We start from the raw sequence: 25,993 nt of genomic DNA, 5'->3' as shown, positions 1-25,993 counted from the left end.
TACACACACGTACGCATGCGCGCACACACACACAAACATTCACTTCCCGCGTGAGGCTGACTCGTTATATCTCGCAAAGGATCGCTCCGCTGAACAAAATAGTTCCGTGGTTTGAGTTTGCAAGTGCGAGGTGGGTGTTCGTACGTTGGGTGTTCGTACGTTGGGTGTTCATACAAAAGTGGTACTGTATTATACTTACTATCAAGTAAATAAAGTTTAATACAATTAGTAAACATAACTTGCCTTACTACAGAAATGTACCATTCCACCAACAACCACTTGCAGGGTAAACACCCACCACTGCAGGTTGGAAGGAAGTGTGTTTAATCTTGATTTGAAGCTTTCGTGACTGCAGGAATCCATACTCTTTGGTTCTTTCGGTAAAGTCACGTAGGTGGGAAATTAATAGATCACGCCTGCTGTTCTCCTGCTGTGTTTGTTTCACTCGATGACGGTTGCTTGTGTTGCGATCGAAACGTCGTGATCTATTAATGTTCTATCTACGTGACTTTACCGAAAGAACCGAAGGAGTATGAAGTGTGTTTAGTTTACCCTTGTGAGGAGTCAAGAAGCGTCACGGAGAATGGGAGTAGGCTCACATTGCGTCACCTGGACAAACACTGCCTTGCCACGGTGAAACAAGTTGAGGACACCAACACAAAGATCCGTCTTTTTGCCTATGTTTGAATAAATGTAAAAATAAAAAAACAACCATACCTTTGCAGTGTAAACTACCAGAACAAGTTTGTTAAATTAGCTCTTTGTTGCACCAAAGAAAGATGAATGTGCGGGACATATGCAGTAAACCTCGGCATAGACATCTGGCTGACCTTATTAATTTGGCTTCGCATAGTATGACTTTGCTTCAAATGAATACAGCTATGACTTTAATACTTTATTATTTAAGGCCATAGTTTGGCCATTCCAACCATCGCAAATAATTGACCGTGTTCAAGTTTGGATGCAGTTGCAGTGAACACACTTAAACACTATTGTTGTTGGCATGATGGTTTAATTTTAATTTACAAATCATGTCAATCATTCATTTCAAGCCTTGGGTTGGTGAATACACAATTTAAATATGAAAGTTATACATTTAAATCTTGAAAACACAATGGATGAGTGCTGGCAACTGGTCACAAGTATAGGAATAGGTTTTATCCTTTTAACTGGCACAAAAACTGACACCTTTATTCAAGGCATCATGTTTGCAATAACCACAACACAAGCAGTCAAAATGCAAACAAAAAAGACAACTCTGCCAGTTAAAAGGGTAAAACCTATTCCTATATCTTGTTACTGGCAAAGGAGGTCTCATAATGGTCACAAGTATTTCATGTGTATATTGACAATGTCAGATATCAAAGCTTTTGTCAGGCACTACGTTTATCATCTGTGGGGATATCAATGACCTCAAACTCATTCCCAAGAGACCAGGTAACTACTTATTGGGACACTTTTGAAAGCATAAACATTTACATTTAAATTACATTCTCATAAGACTTTCCTGGAAAATGTCAAGGATTAATTCACATGTCATTTGAGCAATTCAGCTGTTCAGTCGTACCTAGTGCTTTTTAATACTAGTACTTTAATTTAATAACGTGAAACCAAGGTTACGTGTATTAATTCAACACTGCTCGCCCTTTCTAAACTTTGCATGGCCTGACGCAGCGAAATTAAAACCCCTCTTTCTCAATTGGCCAGGATGTTGTCACAAATATTCCCCACTTGTGCCCATGCTGTGGTTTTAAACTAGGATTTTCTAAACCCCATTCCTCACACCCCATTGCATTCTCCAATCATTCTCATTTGAAAATGTAATTAAATTGTCAAGCATTGGACACACAATTGAAGATTTGTAAAAATATTAACCTGGACCCTAGATAAGGTACGAGGTACAGGCAGTCCCTGGGTTACGGAATGGTTAGGTTCCCGAGAACAATCCATAACCCGGATTTTCCGTATGTCGGAAACGGAACACTTTTTTCCCCAATATCAAGATGAAATCCCATAGCCGGAAATGGTTGTGCCTCCCCTACCGTTTTCTCTCAGTACTGCATTGGGCTGTCCGTTTTCTATCGCTACCCGTATCATATCGCTGGACATACCGCTCTGCACGAGGCGTAAGGCAGGGCTTACACGCCTCGCTCCGCGGTATTCATCCGCAACCTTATCGTGCTCCCCTATTTGCACTTAAGTAACTAACGCAAAAATGTCTGCATACTCTATTGGAATTTTTTGTTAAACATGATTTATGGGGGCATTTCTGTAAAGTCGGATTTCCGTAATTCAGATCGTCCGCACAAGAAATGGCCATTTATTCATGTTGGCAGAGCTCTATAGCTTAATGGACCTATGCCAACATGTGATGCACAACCAGCATCAAAAAAACTAATTTTCAAGAGTAATACAAAGAACTTTCAAAGAGTAAGGTGGCTGGCTACATGCCTTAGTTCTGCATCTGCAAGGGAGCACAGAATCTTATGAGGCGTGTTATCTAGATATAGCCAAATAAGCTACCAATGCACGTGTGCTTTCACAAGAGTTAAAGTGAACACTTCTTCGGTCTTCACCGTGAATTGCCACTGTGAATTAGGAAGCCCTGTGCTACTTAGTGTGACATGCTCATTGTCGCATGCAAAAACAGCACTGGCATCAAGTTATGATCCTCTGTTTGGTCCAGAATGTTGCAAACTCGCCACGATCTCTTTTGCAGAGACATGTGAGAGAAGGCAAGAAAGCAGTTTTTGAACTTTTATTGTAATAATTTTAACATGGGGTGCGCCTGCATTACATCATGCGTGTGACTTGGCAGGAATATCAAACAAGCACGGGAACACAAAACTACTGGTACATATAGGTCGACTTATCATTGTAGATAATCTAAAATAGCTCACTATTGTTATTCTCCATTACCACAAAAAATGTATGTATAAGAAACGAGTTCTTGGCATATTAGATTGTAGAAGCTTAAGTATTATATTTCATGCTTCCTTGCTAGAACAGTTTTTTTTGTTTCCCACAACTGGCGGTGAAGGGCATGCAATCCCCACCCTATGTCTCTTCGCCTTGTCCAAACTTGCACTGTTGTGCTCTTGGATATTCGCTCAATATTCTCTTGCAGATGGCATTCAAGTGTTGATCGACCGAGCTGTTAATTCCTCCATAAAAAAAATTGGCAACTCCCCAGGTCTGATCGCACCCTCTCAAATTAATAACCTGCATGTTGGAAATTTTCGCTGATGAATTTTGGAACATTGCCCATAAATGTTCTAGCTTCAGTGCTCAATGTATAAGTGGAATAATGGACAAGTATATTTTTAAAAAAATCAAGAGTAACATGTTTGTGGTGATTATGAAGTATATTCATCATACTACTTCCCTCTTGGAAACATGTACATAGGTCAAGTTTAAACTCCCTTCCAGCCCACCACCTCTCTCCTTATCAGATTCCTCTCCTCTCTCGGATCAATCCTTAATTAAACTAGAAGCTAAACTACACATTTTTTTTATTTTACCAGGTAAGGCCCACTGAGCTGTACAGCTCTTTTCCAGAAGTGGCCTGGCTAAAAATGATAATTAAACCAAGCAGCTTATCATGTGGAAATTTACAGCAGCCAAATACTCTAAACGCAATGTTTCTAGATTGATAACTCATTTCTTTACAACTGCTTTTTGTGTTTTATTTTGTTGTCCTTCCCACGCACCTACGAGCAGCACTGTTGACTACGTAATGTGCGAAACAAGTTCAACATGCATACATGTGAATGTGAAACGCGCATTTTCATTAATGTGCCAATTAGCACACACGTCTAGTGGTCGAGTCGGTCAGAGATACAAATCAATTAGGCACATGCCGCATTGTGTTGTAAGCACATTCCCTTGCATGGTTGACATGCTTCTGCCAGTGTTCTTCCACAGAGTACAAGGCACATCCTTTCCGAGTGTCCGCGTCAAACGGCCAAAGAGGGCACGCTACACCCATGTGTTGCTGTCAATCCCCCTTTCCATGGAAGCTGCATGGGTGAGATTAGAGGCTTCGCAGGAAACAAATCCCCTCCCCATCGGCCCCATTCAATCATTACACCATGCATTTTGCAGGGCAAGAGAGGAAAGGGAAGCACAACACATCAGAGGGAAAGCAAGCAACAGAGGGCCAACTGTTCCGGAGCTGTGAAGCACATCGGCAGCAGAAATACAGTAAGGGTGCACGATTAGGTGACAATGCGTGGCATTGTCCATGGTTATCTGGAGTTGGGCAGGATTAAGGAAGATGAGCAACAACAGCCGTTTCATGCATCACACAGTGATGTTTGAGCAACATTGTGATGTGGCAGCTGATTTTATTAGATTACTTGATCCCTTTCATCCTTAAAAAAAAAACTTCCAACATTGTTGGACTCAATATATGACTGAGTAAGCCACTCTATATAATTACTTTGGGAATTTTTGTGAAAATGAATCGTTTAGGGCCTGCCAAAGCAAGGCATTGTGTTGAGATATATCATACACCACTGCCAGGCATAGAAATAGTTTGTTAATAAACCTCAACAATGCCACTGTAAAATAATTTCAAATAAAAATTTGTATATCACGAATATACAATTCGATAAAAAGTTATATGTAATACCTGCTTCTTTATCTTGTAGCCTATGTTTTTTTACTATCATTTAAACAATGTAATATAATTAGCAGGTGAATGAAAAGTTGTACTCTCTTGTTATAACACTGCATTTGGAACAATGCCCGAGGAACACTTTTGTCTGTTCCTGTTACTGTACTCAAGATCCTTTGTAACCGTTCGTGATGATTTTTTTATTTTGCTGTGTTTTGCTGAATGGACCTCAGCTTAAGTGGATGGTTCTTTGCAATAACATCTGGAAATGTGACAACATTTGTTTAACAAGACCTGGCCCTGCTGATGAAATACAGAATGTTGAAACCATTCCAGAGTATCAGCTTTAATAAATACTCTTGTTAAACTTTGTTCCAAAAGGCCAATAGGCTAATTAACTTAATTTGTGTTCTACAGAGGAATTTGTGACATCATTTGCTCAGGTTAAATAGAGATGGCAATACATTTAAACGCTAGTCATGAGTCATTCACATGGTGATGGTTAAACTCACCACTGAGCTTTAAATAATTCGATAAATTAAAATAATATTTTCACGACTCTTTTTTCACCAACCAATTCACTGTACAAGCAACAACAAGTGCACATTAATGTGTTATTAACATTGAGTGTTTTCACATTTTTAAATGACAGACTGCATAAATATATATCCACAATTAAAAAAAACTGCCAATGTCAGTGTCTGCTCATAAACAAACCATTAACATAGTTGCAGAAACACACGCAAGTGTTGCTTTCAAACTAAACACTTACCAGGATTGACCAAAATGCGAATGGATAAGCACAACGTAACGAGACAATATCGTGACATGACCTAAAGTGCCAGTTTGACTCAACTGCCACTATTAGGCGTTGTCATAGCTTTGAGAATACTAAGTATACTCAATAACTTTGACCTCTAAAATTAAACAGTGCCACTCCCATTTCAAAATCAATGGACACGCCAACGTTAACCATGTCCTGTATTTGAAGTGTTGCTTCTTACGGACTGCAGCTATTATGATTCAGCAAAACGCGTATTTACTCTTCATTGTGTGAACGTATAGGTGGCGTCGGAAACATTGCATTGTGACTACGTCAGCACCAGCAGACAGAAATATGACATCCATATCATCCTCCTGCTTTTCCGCAATTCACTTTAACAGTTTGGCAAGAGAACATGCCTACAGTGACTATCAACCTTTATCTACTTACTCAATTTGGTACCTTGATTCATCTCAAAACGGTAATGCTATGTCTGGAGTTTACTGAAATCAAAACACTATCAACGAAATATGCATCAATGTAGTTGACGTGCAGTCAGGCAGCGGAAATCACATTGCTATATATTTGCAATCGCCCTAAACTTGCTCTGCTGCTGCACATTTCCAAACCACTTAAACTACGTGACCTTTTATTTTCTAGCATCATCACGTCGAGATGCACACGGAACTTATCTCGCACCAGGGAGGGCAGCGCATGCCAATTTCGTTATCTCAAGTCAATCGTCAGCACCTCGAGCACTTTATGCTCATCGCAACATCCCTGTCGCCCCGCGCCCATCAAAAGCGCCGCGTTTCACTCGCTCGCATTGTTTACAGTCAACGTGTAAGGGGGGGGGGATCTGGACGCAAGCACAGCAGCCTCTCGCTGGCACTGGGCGTGGTGACAGCGGCACACGCCTTGCCTACAAGCCAGGGCCCTACCGACACATCACACATTGTGAGGTCAGCAGATACGCACTGCCCGCCTACCCAATCTCGCTCGGCTCTGCCTACCAGAATTACCCAAGCCACTGTACACAGCCCCACTCTCTGCTTGAACAATTTCTGGCTCCATGGACCCGCGATGTGGTTTTGCGGCAGCACGTTTTGACAGCTCTCCCATATATATTGACGTTGGTGATCTGGGTGTCAACTTGCAGGATGAGTAGATCATCTCCTTGAGCATAACAAGCAAAAGGTATTGTGGTGTACCTTCTGCCAGCAACAAAACGATGTGAATATCATATGGAAAGTTATAGAGTATGTATGAACATGATCAGTATGTATATACTGTAAAGGGGCTGTCCATAAATGACGTCACGCGATTTTAGACGATTTTTGACCCTCCCCTCGTCACACGGCGTCACAAAAAGTCAGAACCCCCCTCAAATATGACGTCACAAAGCTCTGCACCCCCCCCCCAAACCATATTTCCATTCAGAAAATAAAACATGGTTCAAATCGTTTTAAACTATTGTCATTGTAGTGAGTAATGTGGCGCTGCACTCTGATGTTGTAGGAGAAAACATTTATTAAAACGTCTATTTAATTAAGTAGAACGTGTTGTCTATATTTAAAGTTGAACATTTTTACGTGACGTCACATTTCTCAACACCCCCCCCCCTCGTCACACATCGTCACAAATGTCTGACCCTCCCCCCCAGGTGCGTGACGTCATTTATGGACGGCCCCCAAGGCGATAAGGCATGATTACTCGGGGCATAAAGATACAAAATGAATATGTTAGTATCAATTCTCATGGTTCAGTCTACTGAACATACATACATATATAATCACGTGTGTAAGAAACAACACGTGGTGGGTATGTTGTATCTAATGGCTTCACTGCAGCAAACAGAAGCCGCTACATTCACCCCCAACGTAAAAAAAAATGTTTTTACAAGAACCGAGTCGCGATCCGGAGCCACGGAAACTCATTGCATCACGATTTGGTTTGGGGGGTGGGCAAGGGAGAAGCGATTGATCACCCCCGAGGGTTATCGCTCCCCCACGTGGAGTCTTGTTCCGCGGTGGGCCCTGCTGCACACGTGGAGAAAGATCGCCGAGCCAGCGAGACACAAAAGCTGATGATCGTGACACAGCACCGCGCGGGCCACGGGGCAGCTCCGTGGGGCAGCTGTCGTAGGCCATTGTTGACACACTGCAACACTGTACATAACACAAGCCTTCATATTCTTGGTTCTTTCGGGAACGTCACGTAGGTAGAAAAATCAAAAAGTGAATAAAAATATAATACAATTAAATAAAAAAATAAGAAAAGACACTAATGTAGACTGCAGCTTGCTTCCAATCGGAGTGATTGTACTGGCAGTCTATAATGTAGACTGTAGCCTGGTTCTATTTGGAGTGTACTGGCAGTCTATAATGTAGACTGTAGCCTGGTTCTATTTGGAGTGTACTGGCAGTCTATAATGTAGACTGTAGCCTGGTTCTATTTGGAGTGTACTGGCAGTCTATAATGTAGACTGTAGCGTGGTTCTATTTGGAGTGTACTGGCAGTCTATAATGTAGACTGTAGCCTGGTTCTATTTGGAGTGTACTGGCAGTCTATAATGTAGACTGTAGCCTGGTTCTATTTGGAGTGTACTGGCAGTCTATAATGTAGACTGTAGCCTGGTTCTATTTGGAGCGTACTGGCAGTCTATAACGTAGACTGTTGCCTGGCTCTATTTGGAGTGTACTGGCAGTCTATAATGTAGACTGTAGCCTGGTTCTATTTGGAGTGTACTGGCAGTCTATAATGTAGACTGTAGCCTGGTTCTATTTGGAGTCTACTGGCAGTCTATAATGTAGACTGTAGCCTGGTTCTATTTGGAGTGTACTGGCAGTCTATAATGTAGACTGTAGCCTGGTTCTATTTGGAGTGTACTGGCAGTCTATAACGTAGACTGTTGCCTGGTTCTATTTGGAGTGTACTGGCAGTCTATAATGTAGACTGTAGCCTGGTTCTATTTGGAGCGTACTGGCAGTCTATAACGTAGACTGTAGCCTGGTTCTATTTGGAGTAATGGCAGTCTATAACGTAGACTATAGCCTGATTCTATTTGGAGTGTACTGGCAGTCTATAATGTAGACTGTAGCCTGGTTCTATTTGGAGTGTACTGGCAGTCTATAACGTAGACTGTAGCCTGGTTCTATTTGGAGCGTACTGGTAGTCTATAACGTAGACTGTAGCCTGGTTCTATTTGGAGTGTACTGGCAGTCTATAATGTAGACTGTAGCCTGGTTCTATTTGGAGTGTACTGGCAGTCTATAACGTAGACTGTAGCCTGGTTCTATTTGGAGTGTACTGACAGTCTATAACGTAGACTGTAGCCTGGCTCTATAACACAGGCCGTGCGCTCGATTCCACCCACCGCTCCCACGCCGCTCCCACACCGCATCAGCAATGCTGCTGTCAATTGTGGGTCCATTGTGATGAACATTCTGTCCCCTCTGCAGCCTCCACGTCTGCTGGCCCAGCACTGTTTCCCACCACCCCCCTTGTGTTTCGAAATGGTGTACACACGTGAACACTTCTCTCTATCTCTCTCCTACTCATCCTGTATGGGACAATGGATATGATTTTGTCGAACCTCTCTGCACCGATGTGCAGTTTCTCCTTTGTGCATTGTTGCTAGTCAATGCAAAATGCAAAATGCTCGTTTTAAAAGGCGTCCCTGAACGGGAACCACAGTGCCTTGCCTGTGTTTTAAACAACACTCACTTCCTTCCGTGCACGTCGTTACAAAGAGAGTCCTTGCTGTCGCACAACATCACGAATGTACGATGAACATGTCTGATGGTGCACCTTCATGTCCTGTCTGTCAAAGTCTCATTCCAGCCAGCACACGTTCAGCTTGGCTGAAGACATCCACATGGAGCGTGATGTCTAGATATCATCATCGTCATCATGCCCTTGATGATGGTGGTGGTGAAACATTGATGATGACACTGATTAAATATAGCAATAGTGGGGTTATTACAAAACAATATGGTTATGATGAATATGCTCAAATGTGAAATCTGATGACAAATATGGCAGTAAAAGATAACGATTATAAAACGTGAAATAGCTTGCTAAAATTATAAATCTGACGACGAAGACGGCAGTAAAAGACGATAACGATTATAAAACGTTGATTATGGTGAAAACTCAACATGATGACGATGAAGGTAACAATAAAACAGTGACTATGGAACATGGCAATGCAACGATGACGACTCTGACGGGATTGTGATGGTTGTGACAGATCGTGATTTTGCTCCTCACAAAACATGACCGGGATGGTGACACATCAACACGATATCATCACGACGCAGACCACGATCATCAATCCATCATGATAGCCGCCGTTGCTGCTCTGGATGACAATACTGCCGCTGCCAGCTGACGTTCCATGCAGCAAACACAACACACAACACACAAATCATCACGTGAATGATAACAACGCGATGGTAATGATGAGGTTGATACAGCTAATGGTAACAAATGACGAAAGCAATATGCTAAATCACGCTGAACATCCTCAGACTACGCGCTCACCTCTTCCTCCTCCTCCTCCTCGCTCTCTCCCCGTCTTCACCGACAAACTTTCAGCGCCGCCCGCATTGCCCAGCGGACCCCCCTCCCCTCCCCTCCCTGCGTGCTGTTGCACGCACACGCGCTGCTCCGCTGGCTGTGCTACTTGCACCGCGTGGAGTAGTGTGGTGGTTGCTGGTTGTTGTTGTGGTTGTTGTGGTGGTGGTTGTGGTGGTGGTTGTGGTGGTGGTTGCTTTGGGTGCAGCAGCAGCGGACTGAAGACGGACGACGCCGCCGCACGCAACCACAGCCGCTCCGCTCTGGGTGAGAGCCGAGCCTTTCCGGAGCGCACTGCGCATGCGCGCAGGGGGGGGGCGGGGAGGGTGTGGGGGAGGGTGTGGCACCCCCCCCCCCACTCACCACTTCATCTCTACCTAAGGCACGACTCCTGAACAGCTCTCCCATTCCTCCTCTCGATTCCATCCTCTCTCTCTCTCCGTGCCATCACATTCCTCTCTATCCCACCCCGTCCTCTTCTCTCAGCTCCATCCCTCTCTCCCGTTCAATGTGTGTGTGTATGCCACCCAATCTCTCCCTCTCTCTATCTATCTCATCCTCTCATATCCCTCGATCGCATTAACCCATCCCACATGTCTGGGCTCCGTCACATTCCTTTCTCTGTGCCACCACATCGCTCTCTTATCTCATCATTTCACCGCATCCCATTCCTCTCCATCCTATCCCTTCACTCAAACGCAGCACTGAAACGTATATTCTCCTCCTCCTCCTCGTGAGTTTTCTTAACTCAACTACAAACCGAGGGCTGACGTCGCTGGTCTAGTTCAGAGATGTGCAGTGAGATTGAACGGAGAGACGTGGGAATGCGTGAGTGTTGACACGCGAAGTTGTGAGACCAGTGGGATGAGGGGGTTCGTGGGGGAATGTCTGCACCGGCTGTATCAAAAATACTGGTTCTTCACTCACGTGGATTTCACGAGAATCAGTACTTTTGATGCGAGAGCCAGAGACAGGCTGAATGCGTGAGAGATGGGAGGCTTGGGTTTGGAAGTGCGGACAAATTTCGACCCACCCAAATAATTATAACTTCCATGGGCTCTCATAGCTACTTAACCCCCACAGCCACCAACTATAAAGTCATTCGCACGTGCAAGACCAGGATCCTTACTCTTTCACCACACCACAGCCCCACAATTTCTTAACCTCATTACAACATCGTAAATTCCTAATACTCAACCACTACCCTTCGGTAAACCACATCCTTTGACCAAATTAGTAGTACTTGGATGGGCGACCACCAGGGCTTTCCAAGTGTTGTGGCTATGGGGCAATGAGGTGTGGCCAGGAGATGGCAGTGCCGAGTGTCACCCTCTCCTATATGTGGGGCTTCTCTGGGTTTTCTGGTTTTCTTCCACATGCCACAACATTGTTCATGAAATTATTCAAACATCCGAAGATAAAATCCTTTCTAAAAATAATTTTGAGACTCAGTAGGGCTTTCCTGGTTTAATAACTGGTATTATACAACTATAGAGCACTATCCTATTTAATCACAGGTCCACAACTGTTCCCCTTCATTCAACCTTTCTTAACTGGCCCACAACTACTACCCTACACTTCACAACAACCACATCTACTGCACTCAATCTTTACAACACAATTTACCCCTTCACTTTAATGTAACTAAACACAACCTTTTACTCTTCAGTTAATAATTTCCCCTTCATTCAACCACTGCGTTTGACTTTCACCACAAGCCCACATCCCTCTCCTGGTCAACTTCTTACCGCTTGAAAACACCTCAGCACTGTCTTCTTCCACCACACTTGATCGAAGTTCTCAATAGAGAGCCGGCCCGTCCACCTCATTCACCCCAATCCACATTTGTTATCACTCACTCCAACCCCTCGATGATGACCAGCTGCTGTTCCTTCTCCCCATCTTCTTCAATCCTTTCCTGGCTCCATTCGAATCAAGCTCTGGATGAAGACCTACCCCTGCCTTGCTCTTATTCAACATAGTCCCCCTGGGAAGACACACCACCTCCTATTTCCATTAAAACTTTGTTAATGTTTTTCAATGTGCCAGAGCTACACTGTAGTCGCATCAGGAACTAGTCCCTGGTAGCAAGTTGTGGCCATTATATTTTTTTATTGGTCTGAGTCACACTCCACAGGAGGGGAATTACTTTTTTCGCTGATAATATATATCTTTGTTTTACGATTTACGTTTAGAAATGTAGGCTGACTTAACGAGTAAAACATTAACCTCCAGGATGCAATTAATGGGGGGCCAATCTCAATGAATTCGTTTTCGATAATGTTTTATTGTTATAACCTTGGACTTAACTACGCATTTGCCAAATGCCAGCTAAGATGTTGTACACGTATTAGATAACCAGTTACCTATATGCATGACCGAATGCATACTAAAACAACAATCAAATGAAAGTCTGGTGAGATGTATCGACTCGTAAGTTTACAACACAAACACGCATCATCGTCCAGCCGCACGAGACGATGATGCGGGTGAAACGGCTCAGTAGCGCACCAAGCGTTGGCAATGTCCATGTGCAAGGGACACCGCATTCTAAAACAATAATAAAACCCACTTGTTCATCCAGGAAAGTCGCACTGAGTCAGTCTTAGAACACTTTTTCAGGAGGGGTTCCTGCATTGGGCTCTTATTTTAAGATGTGTTCAGCCATTCATTGGGGAAGTTCATGATAAACGGTGCGTATTATCGCGTCCCTTATCGACGATATTAAGGGGAATTGGCAGCGTGACTGACTCTTGTGTGCGATTGGCCTTGGCAGACAAGTAGCTCGCTAGATTTCCACCCCTTCTCTGGCATGTGTGTAAGCGGCTTACCTCTCAGAATCAGGGAAGCGATTGAGGGGGAACAGAGGCGGTGAACGGAGCGTTGTCAAGGTCGAATCTTGACGAGACAATCAGGTTGCAAGCATTGACGGAGTTGCCGATGCTGTTGGCGTCTTCCCAGTGCGCAATTAAAGGCATCTTTGCTTGAAGTTTTCCACCAGCTGTTGGAAGTTCCCCTGTGTGTGCGTGTGGCCCCGAGAGAGTGAGTGCGTGTGCTGCAGATATGGCAAGAGACAGAGGCGAAGTAAAGGTGACAACGCAAGAGCACTACCATAATTACATTTCATTTACTGACCACCTCGATGTGCTTGATGAAGATCAGAGCCAAGAAGGGCGATGCATGCGCGCGAGGGGGAAACACTCTATCCTCGTACAGACGGAAACAGTTGGCGATAAGTCCACTCGCTGTACTGCTCTCTCCTGGCGACCAAGGGTCATGGCACCTCGACGCCCACAGAGGAAGGGAGTTTCACGTCGTTCGTGCATGCAGTGCTGGATTACAAGCCACGTGCATAGCCACCATCGCGCTCAGGTTACTACAAGGCGCTGCAACAAACGTCAATGGGCGTCTTCTGATACGTTGAAGGGGCCGTCCATAAATGACGTCACGCGATTTTGGACGGTTTTTTACCCCCCCCCGCCCACGTTACACGGCGTCACAAAAAGTCAGACCCCCCCCATCCCTCAAATATGACGTCAGAAAGCTCTGCCCCCCCCCCAAAAAAATATATATATAAAACATGCTTCACTTAGCTTTAAACTATTGTCACTGTAGTGCGTATTTAATGTGGCGCTGCACTCTGATGTTGTAGGAGAAAACATTTATCAAAAAGTCCATTTAATTAAGTAGAACGTGCTGTCTATATTTATTTAAAGTTGCGCATTTTGATGTGACGTCACATTTCTCACCCCCCCCCTCCCCTCGTCACACATCGTCACAAATGTCTGACCCCCACCCCCCCCGTGTAGCAGCGGATTGTACGTGTAGACACGGAGGACGGTGTATTTAAGTTCCCAGTGTTGTTCCGCCTCCTACAGGCAGCACGAGAGAGTGTCTCCACTTGCCCCTCTCTCCTGCTTCCGATTGAGCATATGAATCAGCCACAAAAAAATGTGGTATAGATTATATCATTCCCCAATTCATATGACGGCCACCACCACTTGCCTCCCCCAAAGATGATGCCTGTGACGTCACCAAGCCCCAGTCATCACCTCCCGTCCAGCGGCACACGTGGGAAGAGAGGAGACAATAGTTTTTATTTGGTTATTCTATGTCGGCTGATCTACCGATCTTGAAAGACCCAACGCAGAAGATCCATGGGTTTGATCTCTCACGAAGGTCATTAGCTTGGTCCACCCTAGACGGCATCCGTACAAACCATGGCAGATGCGGATAACTTATGCACAAATTGAAACTTAAAAACTCTCCAGTGTGCGACTGTGGTCATCCAGAACAGACTGTACAACATATAACGATGTAATTATGGATCCACAATTAGGAAGGTGACATCACAGCGATACAATCCGTTATTGCTGATGCGGTTATCTGGCTTGACCACCTGAATGTGAAATTGTAGGTTTGGTCTGCATCTACATCAGCCATATGAAAGATTAGCTGAGAGTAACAATTCTAAAACACGTTTAGAAAGAATAGAATCGACTTATAATTGTGGGACTTTTGACTAGAATTGTAACAAATAATTGCCTCTCCATTGGGAATCGCTGCAGTGAAGAGAGCCGTGGTGCTGGCCAGACACTCGTAGTCAGCCTCGTGTCATCATCAAACATGCTTCGTCCATCGCTGGATGAAGACCAACAATGTCCAATTACAACATTGTAACATCATGTATGTGCTCTGAAGGACCATTGCCCGAAACGTCGCCTATTAGATATTTGATTTCCTGTAAGGCCGAAGTGGTATTGAAGAACTAATTCATAAGGCCTGTCTTTGCCAGGCACACTTTTTAAATTAATATAATAATTAAACTGATATTATTTTTTAAAAAAAATATCTACAGACACTAACAACTACTCCAAAAATGTGTATTTTTCCGCAAAAAAAGAACAAAAAAATGTTGATGACTTGATTCAACTTCTATTTAAACATGTACTCATCGAAAACCACTCAATTTAAAGATTCCGTTCTTTTTTTATCAAAGAACAAAATATAATTAACTTAAACTCTATGAGTTGAATCTCCTATCTTTTACTGTTTTCAAATTATTCAGATTTGAACGTAATAAAATGTGTATTTTTTCGTTAAAAACCGCTTGAATCCGAAATATCTTTAAAACAATCAAACATAGAACAATGGTTCTCGATATAATTTACTTTTTGTTTAACGCTCTAAAAAACAACAAAAAACCACATTCCTATATTTTGAACGGTTTCTGAATGACACTAGGCACAGACCCGTTTATGGGGCAATTAAAATCGAGATTTGGGAGTCTTAAAATGAATAATCTCTGATTTCCAGATTTTTACTGTTGTTTGTGTCCTAAAAGCTACCTATGTACCAAATGTCAGCTTTCTACCTTGAGCGTTTTGAGACTTACAGATTAAGGTTTATATTTATCTATCGAAGAAGATATGTCGAGCATTGCCGGGAACCGAATGAGAAGGAAAAACCTGTTCAAAACCGGTTACCGGTTTGCCGCCCAACGAAATTCCTGGCAATAAAAAAATATAAACACAAATACGGAACCCATCCAAGAGTTGCAAAGCAAGAATACTGTAAGATTCGTAAAGTTGAATTCCTTAAATGGGTTTATGTTTCTATTATAATTATTTACAGAACTCTTCCAAAAATGATGTTATTAGCTCCCTCTAGTGGAGGCCCTCCACTTCAGATTTGAGATATCAGATTCCCCCCCCCCCCCCCACAGAATCAAGTCAGAACAATATAGAGTTGCTTCCCAACTAAAAATAACAGCTTTACAATTTTGCCTGAGAAACAACGGGAGCCACTGTTGTGTAGTGTTTGGCACAATGATCCCAACTACCTCGCCTGGTACACAGGAGGTCGTGGATTCAATCACCGACTATGACGCCTGCAGCTGTATATTTGGTGTTTGCATCTCTCTCTCCCCGTGGTCGTGTGGATTTTTCTCCGGATCCTCCGGTCTTTCCCTCCACATTTAGAATAAACATCACTCTTTTATACATTTCCACGTGATAAGCCGCTTCGTTGAGCTATCATTTATAGGCCAAGTCGCTTCTGAGAACTACATAGCTCAGTGGGCCTTGCTTGATAAAAATACAAATTCGTTCAGTTTTAGTTTATTTCCCGCCACTGCAGTTTATAAATATATCAATTGAAAGAGTAGGCGTAAGCTTCAACCAGTGCGTTCATTATTAAATTGCGTTGGAATCGGTTACCGGTTCCTCCATTTCTGAACCGGTCATCTTAGCAACCCCGAATGTTACTGTTCAGAGTGATCCAGATGTATTGTGATCCCCCCCCCCAAATTTAATTCTGTAAAACGTCATAATGTGTGTTTATCAATGGGTGTGTAATGTAATGTAAGCAATCTGTTATCTTTTTATGTGTATATAAAATGAAAGTCTGTTTGTTCCGATTACAAATCCACACCGTTAAAGCTATCGCCACCAAGCTTGGCAGGGTTACATTTTAAATCCTCATGGAAAACCTTAGCGACATGGCGAGCCGACATAATATATAGGGGGGCTCAGTGCCCCCCAAACGCATAACTGTCAACCCATGCGGTATAGCCGTATTATTATACATGGAAACAGCCGTTTCAATACAGGCAAAAACATGTCTGTGTTTCTCCCTTGTGATGGGACTTTGTAGGATGAATGTTGATATTTATAAGGGGCACGGGGTGACCAATAAGGTGTGTAATAAGGTTGGCACTGATAAGGGATTGACAGGTATGCAAACGGTACCCACACGCTCCCACCATCCCTAAACCAGCACACATTTATCTGGCCTCGCACATCTCACAATCACGTAATTAACACCACCACCACCACCCTCCTCATTAAGTTAATCTAACACTTGCCGTTGATTGGCATCACCCAATAAACCCGTTGCGGTGATTCCAATTAAGGGCCATCCTCGGCGACCTCGCCCGTTGTCTTTCCGTGGCGAGATAAAAAAAAACGGCATAATTAACTTTTAAAGTATTTACATTTAAAAAAAACATTAACTTTTATCACTATTCTCCATGCGACCTACAAAAATACTCAACTCAATCAAGAGATGATTAAACTTTGACTAATTTAAAATTCCACTAATTACAACAAGAACATCATTCCTTCCCCAACTTACACTACCAATTCACGCGGCCTCCCAACTTTGTTTTCCCTACACCAATGAATGTTCTTTGAATAGAATTGTTCCCCTTTTGAGTTGAACATGTGCCCCTAGATTGGTCAATGAGACCTTTTTTTTTCCAGCCACCGCTTGTGCCCGCTGCGTTACTCTGCCACGTGCAGATTAAAAATGCTTCGTGATTACCCGGCACGTTTGCCAACAATCCCGTGCAGTATCATTTCGTTACCACATTGCGGCACCTTCCGCTACATTCGTTACAGCAGGCCCTATGGGCCCTATGTCACAGCAACATCTTAACAGTTGCTGTAACGCTATTGACCCCCCCACCCACTGCCCCCGTCCTTCTGAACACAACGATTGAGCCACTATACATTCACTAAAGATAGCCGCAAGTATCCCTGCTAGTATCAAATCTTAAAACAAATATTTAGGGGTAATTTAATTGGTGGTGGGGGGGGTAGAGGGGGGATCACAAGACATTATTTTTCTGCTGTCAATTTCTACGTGATAAGCCACTTTGTTAAATTATCATTTGTGGCCAGGTCGCTTTAAAAAAAAAAAGATTACGTTCCCACTTGAGTGGACTCTACCTGGTAGCATGGTTTAGTTTTATCTGTATGTTTATTGGGATGTTTTGTTTGCCTTTGTTTGTATTTTTTTATTTAAAGCTTTCGTGACTGCAGGGATTCATATTCTTGGTTCTTTCGGTAAAGTCACGTGCAAGGGAAACAATAAAATAATATTTTTTATTATTATTTTGTTTGTATTGTCTGTTGTTTTAACGGGTTTTTTTTACCCGCCCCTCCTGGACATCCGTGAAAATAAAGAGCTTTACAGCTCATCGGATTCCTCCGGTATCAATAAATATTCTGATTCTGATCAGGACCACCCTGGAAGAACCAATACATTTGCATAATAGAGTCTCCAATTAACGATGAGATGTAAGTAATCGAATTGCGAGAGGGAATCGTATTCAAGGGAGAATCGTGTCACAACCAATACATTTGCAAATAATTATCGATAGGACCTAAGCAATTGAATCGCGAGTTGGAATCGTATTCAAGGGAGAATCGTGGAACAACCACACCATTTGTTTAATCGATTCTCCTATTAACGTTGGGATGTAAGGATTCGAATCGGGAGAGAATCGTATTTAAGGGAGAATCGCAAAACCCCTGGGCGCTGACGTCACCCGGAAACGGCGGGAACAACAACAGCGAGGTACAGTAGCAGGCGGTGGCGCTTCTTCCACGGCCGCCTTTGTCTCTCTCTCGGTTGCTGCTGCTGGACCCGAAGAGCGGCAGGAGTGAGGACAGGGTGCCGAGGAGGGGGCAGAAAGCCCCGTGGCGAGGGGGTGACGGATTCGAGTTTGTGAGAGGGAGTTTAGCGCTGCGGTGGTTTCTGCTTTGGGCTCCTGAGCGAGTCCAAGGACTGCCATCGGTGTCTGGTTGACTCCTAGCTGGGTCACTGGCTAGGGGGCTGGTGTCTGGTTGACTTGTAGCTGGGTGACTGGCTAGTTGACCGGCTAGGGGTGACTGGCTAGTTGACTGGCTAGGGGTTGGTGGCTGGTTGACTAATGCTGGTGGCTGGTTGACTCGTAGCTGGGTGACTGGCTAGTTGACCGGCTAGGGGCTGGTGTCTGGTTGACTAATGCTGGTGGCTGGTTGACTCCTAGCTTGGTGACTGGCTAGTTGACCGGCTAGGGGGTTGGTGGCTGGTTGACTCGTAGCTGGGTGACTGGCTAGTTGACTGGCTAGGGGTGACTGGCTAGTTGACCGGCTACGGGGCTGGTGTCTGGTTGGCTAATGCTAGTGGCTGATTGACTCGTAGCTTGGTGACTGGCTAGTTGGCCGGCTAGGAGTGACTGGCTTGTTGACCGGCTAGGGGGCTGGTGGCTGGTTGACCTGTACCTGGGTGACTGGCTAGTTGACCGGCTAGGGGCTGGTGGCTGGTTGACCTGTACCTGGGTGACTGGCTAGTTGACCGGCTAGGGGGTTGGTGGCTGGTTGACTCGTAGCTGGGTGACTGGCTAGGGGGTTGGTGGCTGGTTGACTAATGCTAGTGGCTGGTTCACTCGTAGCTTGGTGACTGGCTAGTTGACCGGCTATGGGCTGGTGGCTGGTTGACCTGTACCTGGGTGACTGGCTAGTTGACCGGCTAGGGGGTTGGTGGCTGGTTGACTCGTAGCTGGGTGACTGGCTAGGGGGTTGGTGGCTGGTTGACTAATGCTAGTGGCTGGTTCATTCGTAGCTTGGTGACTGGCTAGTTGACCGGCTAGGGGGTTGGTGGCTGGTTGTCGAATTGGTTCGGGATGGAGGCAGTGTCAGGTGTATGAGCTGGTGTGGTGCGCCCCCAAGCGCTCCACTTTCGCATTGCGCGCCAATGTGGAGTGAATGCCCCCACCTGAACGCTTGGTGCTGGCAGCGCTCCGAGCCACGTGCTCTGCAGGGCCATCCCGTTTGCCTGTGAACGGGGACGAGTGATCTTAAATGGGGGTGGGGGGGGCCATTATATCCTAACAAGATTGAGCCACTGCATTACAATTGGCATGGAGGAAATTATTTGTTAATGCTGCATTTGCTTATTTTTCGCGCTCAAGCATAATTGTTCGTCAATAATACTGCCTTTCGAAGGCGGCAATTTTCTAGCTCTGCGGTCCTCTGAATGGTAAGATGTTTTCTGCCAATTTTAATGAGTTTATAAATGTGGGCGGGAACCGGATAACCTAGTGAAACTCCATGCGTGCGATGGATAAATATTCTATCCCATATTGATGGCCATATCACAGATGGCGACTAGTCCGCATTTTGCTGTACAATGCGAGGTGAATGGAGGTGGTGATGGCAGTGTAGGGGAGGTAGAGGGCATTAGAGGGTTTGCATGACTCATTCAAGTCTTCCATCGGGGGTGAATATGTTACCTTTGTTATGATACGGGCTGGTATCTATTGGCCAATTGCGGTGTTAGCTTCCCAAAAATGTTATGCAGAATTGATCAACCTTGGGGGGGGGGGGGGGGGATATCACGGGAATAGTAAATAAATCGCCAACTGGCATTCAAGTCGCAGCCTTGTGAAAGTGATACAGACACGGCGCCCTCGACCGGGTGTCTTGTTTGAATGGCCTCAAGAAAGTCTCGCCCAGTTCTTGGCGCTTAGGAAATAAGTACCCATGTTTGTCAGAAACGTGCTGAAGAAAGCCTTGCTCATTGCACACCGCTCCAGCTTGAGCTCTGAATGTTATGTGCGCACTCGCATTTGTCGCTACTTTTCTGTTGTAAACGGCTGGTTTTCGGGAGATGCGAACAAATTTTGGGTGGGAGGGGGGGGGGAAAACTTGTTCGACTGTCATGATCAGGTGGGCACTTGTAATGACCTCCCGAATGTGAATTAAGCACCAATGTTGGGCCAATTCCATTCGGCAGTAAACATTGGTCCACTCTATGAGTCATTGATGGCTTTTGTTGGGCTAATGTGTGTGCTCAAGTAGCCGGATGGCTCAAGTGGTGGCTTAAAGTGTGTACACATGCACTCGCATGCCACGGAAGAGGAGTTTTTTTAAATAAGGAAATTGTCAGGTAATAGGTACAATGATTTATTGCCACTTCTATGATGGTTGTGAATGCAATTAATAAGCCACAAGCGGAGTTCGTAATTTATTTTCTGGAGAAACATGTTTCGGGCAGACAAATGTGGACTCGCTGGTTCAAGGCTACAACTAATAAAATCCCTGCTGCTCTTTACACGGTTTCAATTTGCGTTTATGTTTTTTAGGTGCCTCGCATGGTTTCTGAGTTTGTTTAATGACTCTAGCTCGGTTTGACATTTTAGCCTTGGTTGCTTATTTTGTGACTTATGCTCGCAAAACAACCATTTAAAGTAATATAATAAATGCCTGTTATCTGTTTTAAGTTGCTTTCTCTAAGCAAAGGTAATTTCATTGAATGGAAGAATGCACAACAGCAAGGTGTAGAAAGCACCTTTATAAGCGACTCGTGGTGGTGTTACCTATCTTGAACCATGGATTTTAACACCTGGCAGCATAAGGCCCGCCTAGCGGTTGCCTATGATTAGGTAACCGAGTACCAGGTACTCCTTTTCGTGCATGTGAACATGTATCTTTAATTATTGCTCCGTTTAATATAAATCCGTCAATTCATTGCTGCGATGTTAGGAATATAACATAGGTTAACTCTCGCACTGTTATTGTTCATTTCCCACCACCTCCAAGTTGAAATATTGCCCCTTACAGAATAAACACTTCTGCTGTACTCTTTTGCTTGTGAAGATTGTCAACATTGGTGGTGCCACATCGATCAGTGCATTTTAGTCCAAGACTTAATTGCGAATCTCCTTGTGTGTTTCTCAGTTACAGTATATTATTTACGTCCTATGGTGTAATCTGCCACATGTAATACCAAGTGCATCGACACTTGGAACTGAAATTATATTTAAACATGTAATGTAGTGGCAATTTGGTTTAACCCAAGTGATCGGTATTAAAGCATGTCGCGTGGAGAAAACAAGGCGGTCATTAAATATTTCAGAGTAACTTCATTCTTAAAGTTTGAACTTGATAGTCTTTATCAATACCCAGCTGTAGTATTAACTGTATCCAATCCAGTGTTAAAAAAACAATGCAACTTGTCAGTCTTTAGCGTCCATTATATAGTCAACGGTAACCACTAGTAAATTCTCCACACAAACCAGAAATCTGAGTCACTTGAGCTTATTCAATAATATTGTTATCGACTGTTAGTTTTTCACCGGGAGAATAATCTACGTTTAGCAAGGGACTCGTCCAACAAATGTATTCAAATGCAATATGAACAAACACATCGATGCTCTTTTTAATATGTGCAATGAGAACATTAAGTGAGCTGTTTGCTTGGCCTTTTTTTCTTTATTTCCTCATAGCTTACGTGGGCACTCGGTGCCACAACTGCCATGAATCCTGTGGTGCTGAGCTACAACAATTGCCTGCTTCGTCGTGCCGATGTGGCACTGCTGGAACCACCGAACTGGTTTAACGATCAGGTGATGGCGTTCGCCTTTGAGTATATGGAGCTGGAGGAGTTTTTGGGGATGCCCAACGCCGAGAAGTTGTGCTTCATCGGGCCCGAGGTGTCGCATTTCATAAAGTTTTCACCAGACGAAGAAATTGGAGTCGTCCTTGGGCCGCTGGACCTGCCGCAGAAAGACTTCGTGTTCCTGGCCATCAACGATCATGCGTCGCCCAATACTAGCGGGGGCACACACTGGAGCCTCTTGCTTTATGACAGGTATGCACAGCTGGCAGGACTGCGTGATACACTCGCATTGCACGAGCCGTCCCCCCCGGGCCTACTATGGTGCCGTTATGCATGAAAACACTGCTTAAATAAATTCAAATATCCCAATGCAGATCTTTCTTAGGAGTTGGGATTTATTTGATTAAAAGCCCTTGTGAGAACTGGTGTATTTTCACCTGTTTGAAACTCGAAATTCTATTAGTGCCTAATACAGCGTAGAAATGTTCATTTTTAGGTTTGGCTCTGGTTACTAATAGTTAAACGTATGCAATGGTAATGTAATTGCTCATCGGGGTTCATGTTTTCTTAATGTTATAATTACTAATCCTACATAAGACAAGTGGTGACAGATGGCGCACTTTGGTAAAATGCTCCATAGAAGTTACTCGGTTGCTTTAGAGATCCAGGCCCCTTGCAACTGGCTTGTGCAGCTCACTGCACCATAAAGCCACATCAGTCTGCATTGCTTATAGAATTGTGACAAATTATAGACTTGACAAATTAAACTTTTCTTCGCATATCCATTTATACTAACAATAAAATGTACATTAAAGATGTGTACTGTACAGCATTACTTAGAGTACTGTATATGATTTTGGAAGTAGCATGCACATTTTTTCATGTCCTGAACTAGTCAAGCATTTTTGTAAGCAATGGTGAACCCCACAAGCACTCGGAAACACTAGATTTAAAGAAATGACGGCACAACTTAAGGAATTTGTTAATGAGTGTCATGTTGAATGTAGCATATTATGAGTAACCCATTTATTAGGTTGGGAAAGTCTTAGTCATGGTGCAGATGTTTAAAAAAGAAAGACCATCCAGTTAACCTTAAATCTTCAGAGCATAACAAACATAATTAAAGTTGTATTTTGGCCTGAGGTTTTTATGAACTTCGTGCTATAATGTGCATTTGGGTGCAATGAAGCAGCATTGTCAATTGTTGCATACTGCCCCATTTTTATTATTAAAATATCTAGAGTATAAAGTTTGGGTGGTTGACATCATTTCACGTGTGTGCTATTAAAACAATGTTGAGCCAAGAATATCCGTTGTTTAAAACTGACTTGTGCTGAAGCAGATTTTTATTCCCCCCCCCCCCAACCCATTTTCCTCCCTATCTGCAACCCTGGCAGGTCGACGGATACATTCCTGCACTACGACTCGAGCCAAGGAAGTTGCAACAGCACGCAGGCACTTCACACTGCACGGAGGCTGAAGTTATTCCTGGGCAGGGATGAGTCTTTAAACCCGATCTTCAGTGAAAAACTTGAGACTCCACAGCAGGAGAATGCATATGACTGTGGAATGTATGTGCTGTGCCATGCAAGAATTCTGGCAAAAGAGTTCATGTTGGGGAGAATGGGCCCTGCCTTGAATGAGATTATTACTCCGACTTATGTGACTCAGCAGAGGAGAGAGTGGCGGCAACTCATTGACAAGCTGGCCAAGCAAAGCCACATAGCAAGCGGCTGAGCAGACACTTGTATAAAACAAAACGGCCTGAATACAACCGATCTGTCAGGTCTCTGAAGCTGAGCGAGGTTGGGCCTGGTTATTGCTTGAATGGGAGGCCGCTTAGGATTATCGGGTGTTGTAGGCTTGAGTTGAGATGGAGTTTGGAAATGGGAGGTACAGGAATGCATTGACTATATGGACTGACCTTTGAGTTACCCCTTCACATTTGTGGGTTTTCTCCAGATACTCTTGTTTTCTCCCACATGGAAAACAAATAGATGAAAACATCTTGATGCTTATTGAGTTTTTTTCCTGGGTAAATTTCATTGCGACAAGTCCAAGTACTTCACAATAGATGATCCACAAATACTGTACTTTGTGGCTTGGCGGTTTTGTGACTGCTGTAACCCTCGGCACACTGACATTGAGAATGCTTCGTGGTCTGTGATCCACAAGTGGGCAGGGCTAACGTGGTGATACATCTCAATGGAGGGAAAGTTTTTTAAAAAATTGCAGTTTCAATATTTTTGCTTTGCATGTCAAGCAAAAAAATAACATTGCAGATTTGAACCATTTTGATTGTTTTGAAGACTTGCAAACTCGTGCGAATTTATTGTGGATTATTTTTTTAGTGAGTCCTATAATCCACACTTTTGCGGCTGGAATAATTGCGTGGCTGATTTCTTGTATAATCTGTTGCCGTTTGCACCCTACGCAAATTATTTTCGTGGCTAAGGAACTAAACTCCAGTGTGCCACGGATTGCAGCATCTGTCATATGGTCCCCTTATCACCATGGATTATTTCATTTAAAAAGCACTGTTATGATTAAACATACTTTTAAAATGGCATATCTAAATTCTTCAAAGATGTAGTCCATATAACCACTTTACATGACTCCCTAGCATTTGGGTCTGCACTTTGGCAGTTGTGTGTTTATGAGGATGACGCTTACAAAGATCTGATGCATATTTGTGACCTTGAAGTTCAATAAAAGCAAGTAATTTATCACCCTTGTGCTTCAATAATTTACCACTTAGGATCCCGATGTGAATCTGCTTTATAGATTCCATTTTGGTCACATTCACGCTGATAGCCTTTGCTTATGTTTAACTGTTGCATGTATGTAGCCAACTGTTGCACGTATGTAGCCATCCGTGCTGATTGGAGGTGCAGGGGAAGGCCACAAACTAAACCAATGCTGTTCTGCCATAAGGCCATTTACCCCTTTTCCATATCCAGGGTCCCAACCCCACGGATTTGCACGGTTGGCTGTTGTACAAAACGTTCTAAATATAATTATCCAGGTATATCTGGTTGTAAGACTTTGCCTAAACTCTTAGCTGTAGTTCTAACTCCAGATAAAAGTTTCTCAATGTGATGTGGCCAGTAGGCGCTTGCCTCTTTGGCACCAGTCCTACACGGTCTCTCCCAACTTGATGGGTATGGGAAGGAGCTTGCTATCATTTTAGGACTGAGTTCTAGTGCCTCCAATTCAGTATAGAAAGCATATCAGCTGTTGCACCCATAGTTCATTTGGCGGCAGGAGGCTGTCCTAAGATTTGTTCACCCACTTTACCTGAATAACCCTGGATATTTGAATAACTGTGACCCTGGCTGGTTGTCGGTATATGCCAAATGACTCCATTTAACCGCGGTCTATAACCCGACTATATGGATGGCCATGCTCCGACAACCAGGATTTATCAACTGGAGAAATTAATTATTGGACAATCGGTTTGCGGATAAATGGTTTAATGTAATGGGTTCATGCTATGCCTGCAACCCTAATTGGTGACAGTTTGTCAACTCACGGGGATGCATAGTTACAACTTTAACTTACCGTTTATCCACGTGTTCATAAGTTGTTATACGCTACATCTGCATGCAGGTGTACGTGTGTGTGTATAGATGACAGGAACACAACTGTGCTCCCTGATCTCTCCAAACCATCTGAAAATTGTGGAGGGTGTTTGTCTGAACACAGCAATTCCGCAGTGCTGCAATTTGTGAAAATGACTTCGTTTCAAATGGTTTCGTCACAGGCTTATGTACACACCTGCGCATGTAGACGTGTGAGACGGTGACCTGGGGGACATTAAATGAGCAGAGGTTTGCCATGGCGCTACAAGGTGGATGTTAACTTCT

General features: G+C 43.8%; 2 protein-coding genes across 2 annotated transcripts in view; one reads left to right on the top strand and one right to left on the bottom strand.

The window, feature by feature from the left end:
* The window catches only part of MYO9A (myosin IXA), a 208,414-nt gene extending 198,150 nt beyond the window's left edge, over window positions 1–10,264 (bottom strand). The window contains exon 1 of the mRNA XM_032966355.2: window positions 9,927–10,264. The gene's annotated coding sequence lies outside the window, so the exon portion shown is untranslated. The remainder of the gene's footprint in view (window positions 1–9,926) is intronic.
* A 7,926-nt stretch (window positions 10,265–18,190) lies between these two features.
* SENP8 (SUMO peptidase family member, NEDD8 specific) lies at window positions 18,191–24,853 on the top strand. The gene is made up of 3 exons (XM_032966309.2): window positions 18,191–18,320; window positions 22,015–22,379; window positions 23,525–24,853. Exons 2-3 carry the CDS (start codon window positions 22,045–22,047, stop codon window positions 23,862–23,864), a joined length of 675 nt encoding a protein of 224 aa, XP_032822200.1. The 5' UTR covers window positions 18,191–18,320; window positions 22,015–22,044; the 3' UTR covers window positions 23,865–24,853.
* Window positions 24,854–25,993: the final 1,140 nt, after the last annotated feature.

The sequence above is a fragment of the Petromyzon marinus genome, chromosome 1 (genome assembly GCF_048934315.1).
Source record: "Petromyzon marinus isolate PM22_M1 ecotype Great Lakes invasive population chromosome 1, UKy_Petmar_22M1.pri1.0, whole genome shotgun sequence".
In the NCBI taxonomy this organism is placed as follows: Eukaryota; Metazoa; Chordata; class Hyperoartia; order Petromyzontiformes; family Petromyzontidae; genus Petromyzon; species Petromyzon marinus.
This window is presented reverse-complemented; position numbering and strand designations above follow the sequence as displayed.

What these genes read in the sequence shown, in the direction of transcription:
- SENP8 (XM_032966309.2), top strand. Translation starts at nt 22,045, where the DNA reads ATGAATCCTGTGGTGCTGAGCTACAACAATTGCCTGCTTCGTCGTGCC. An exon ending in AGCCTCTTGCTTTATGACAG is followed by an intron (nt 22,380 to 23,524) that starts GTATGCACAGCT and finishes CAACCCTGGCAG; the next exon opens with GTCGACGGATACATTCCTGC.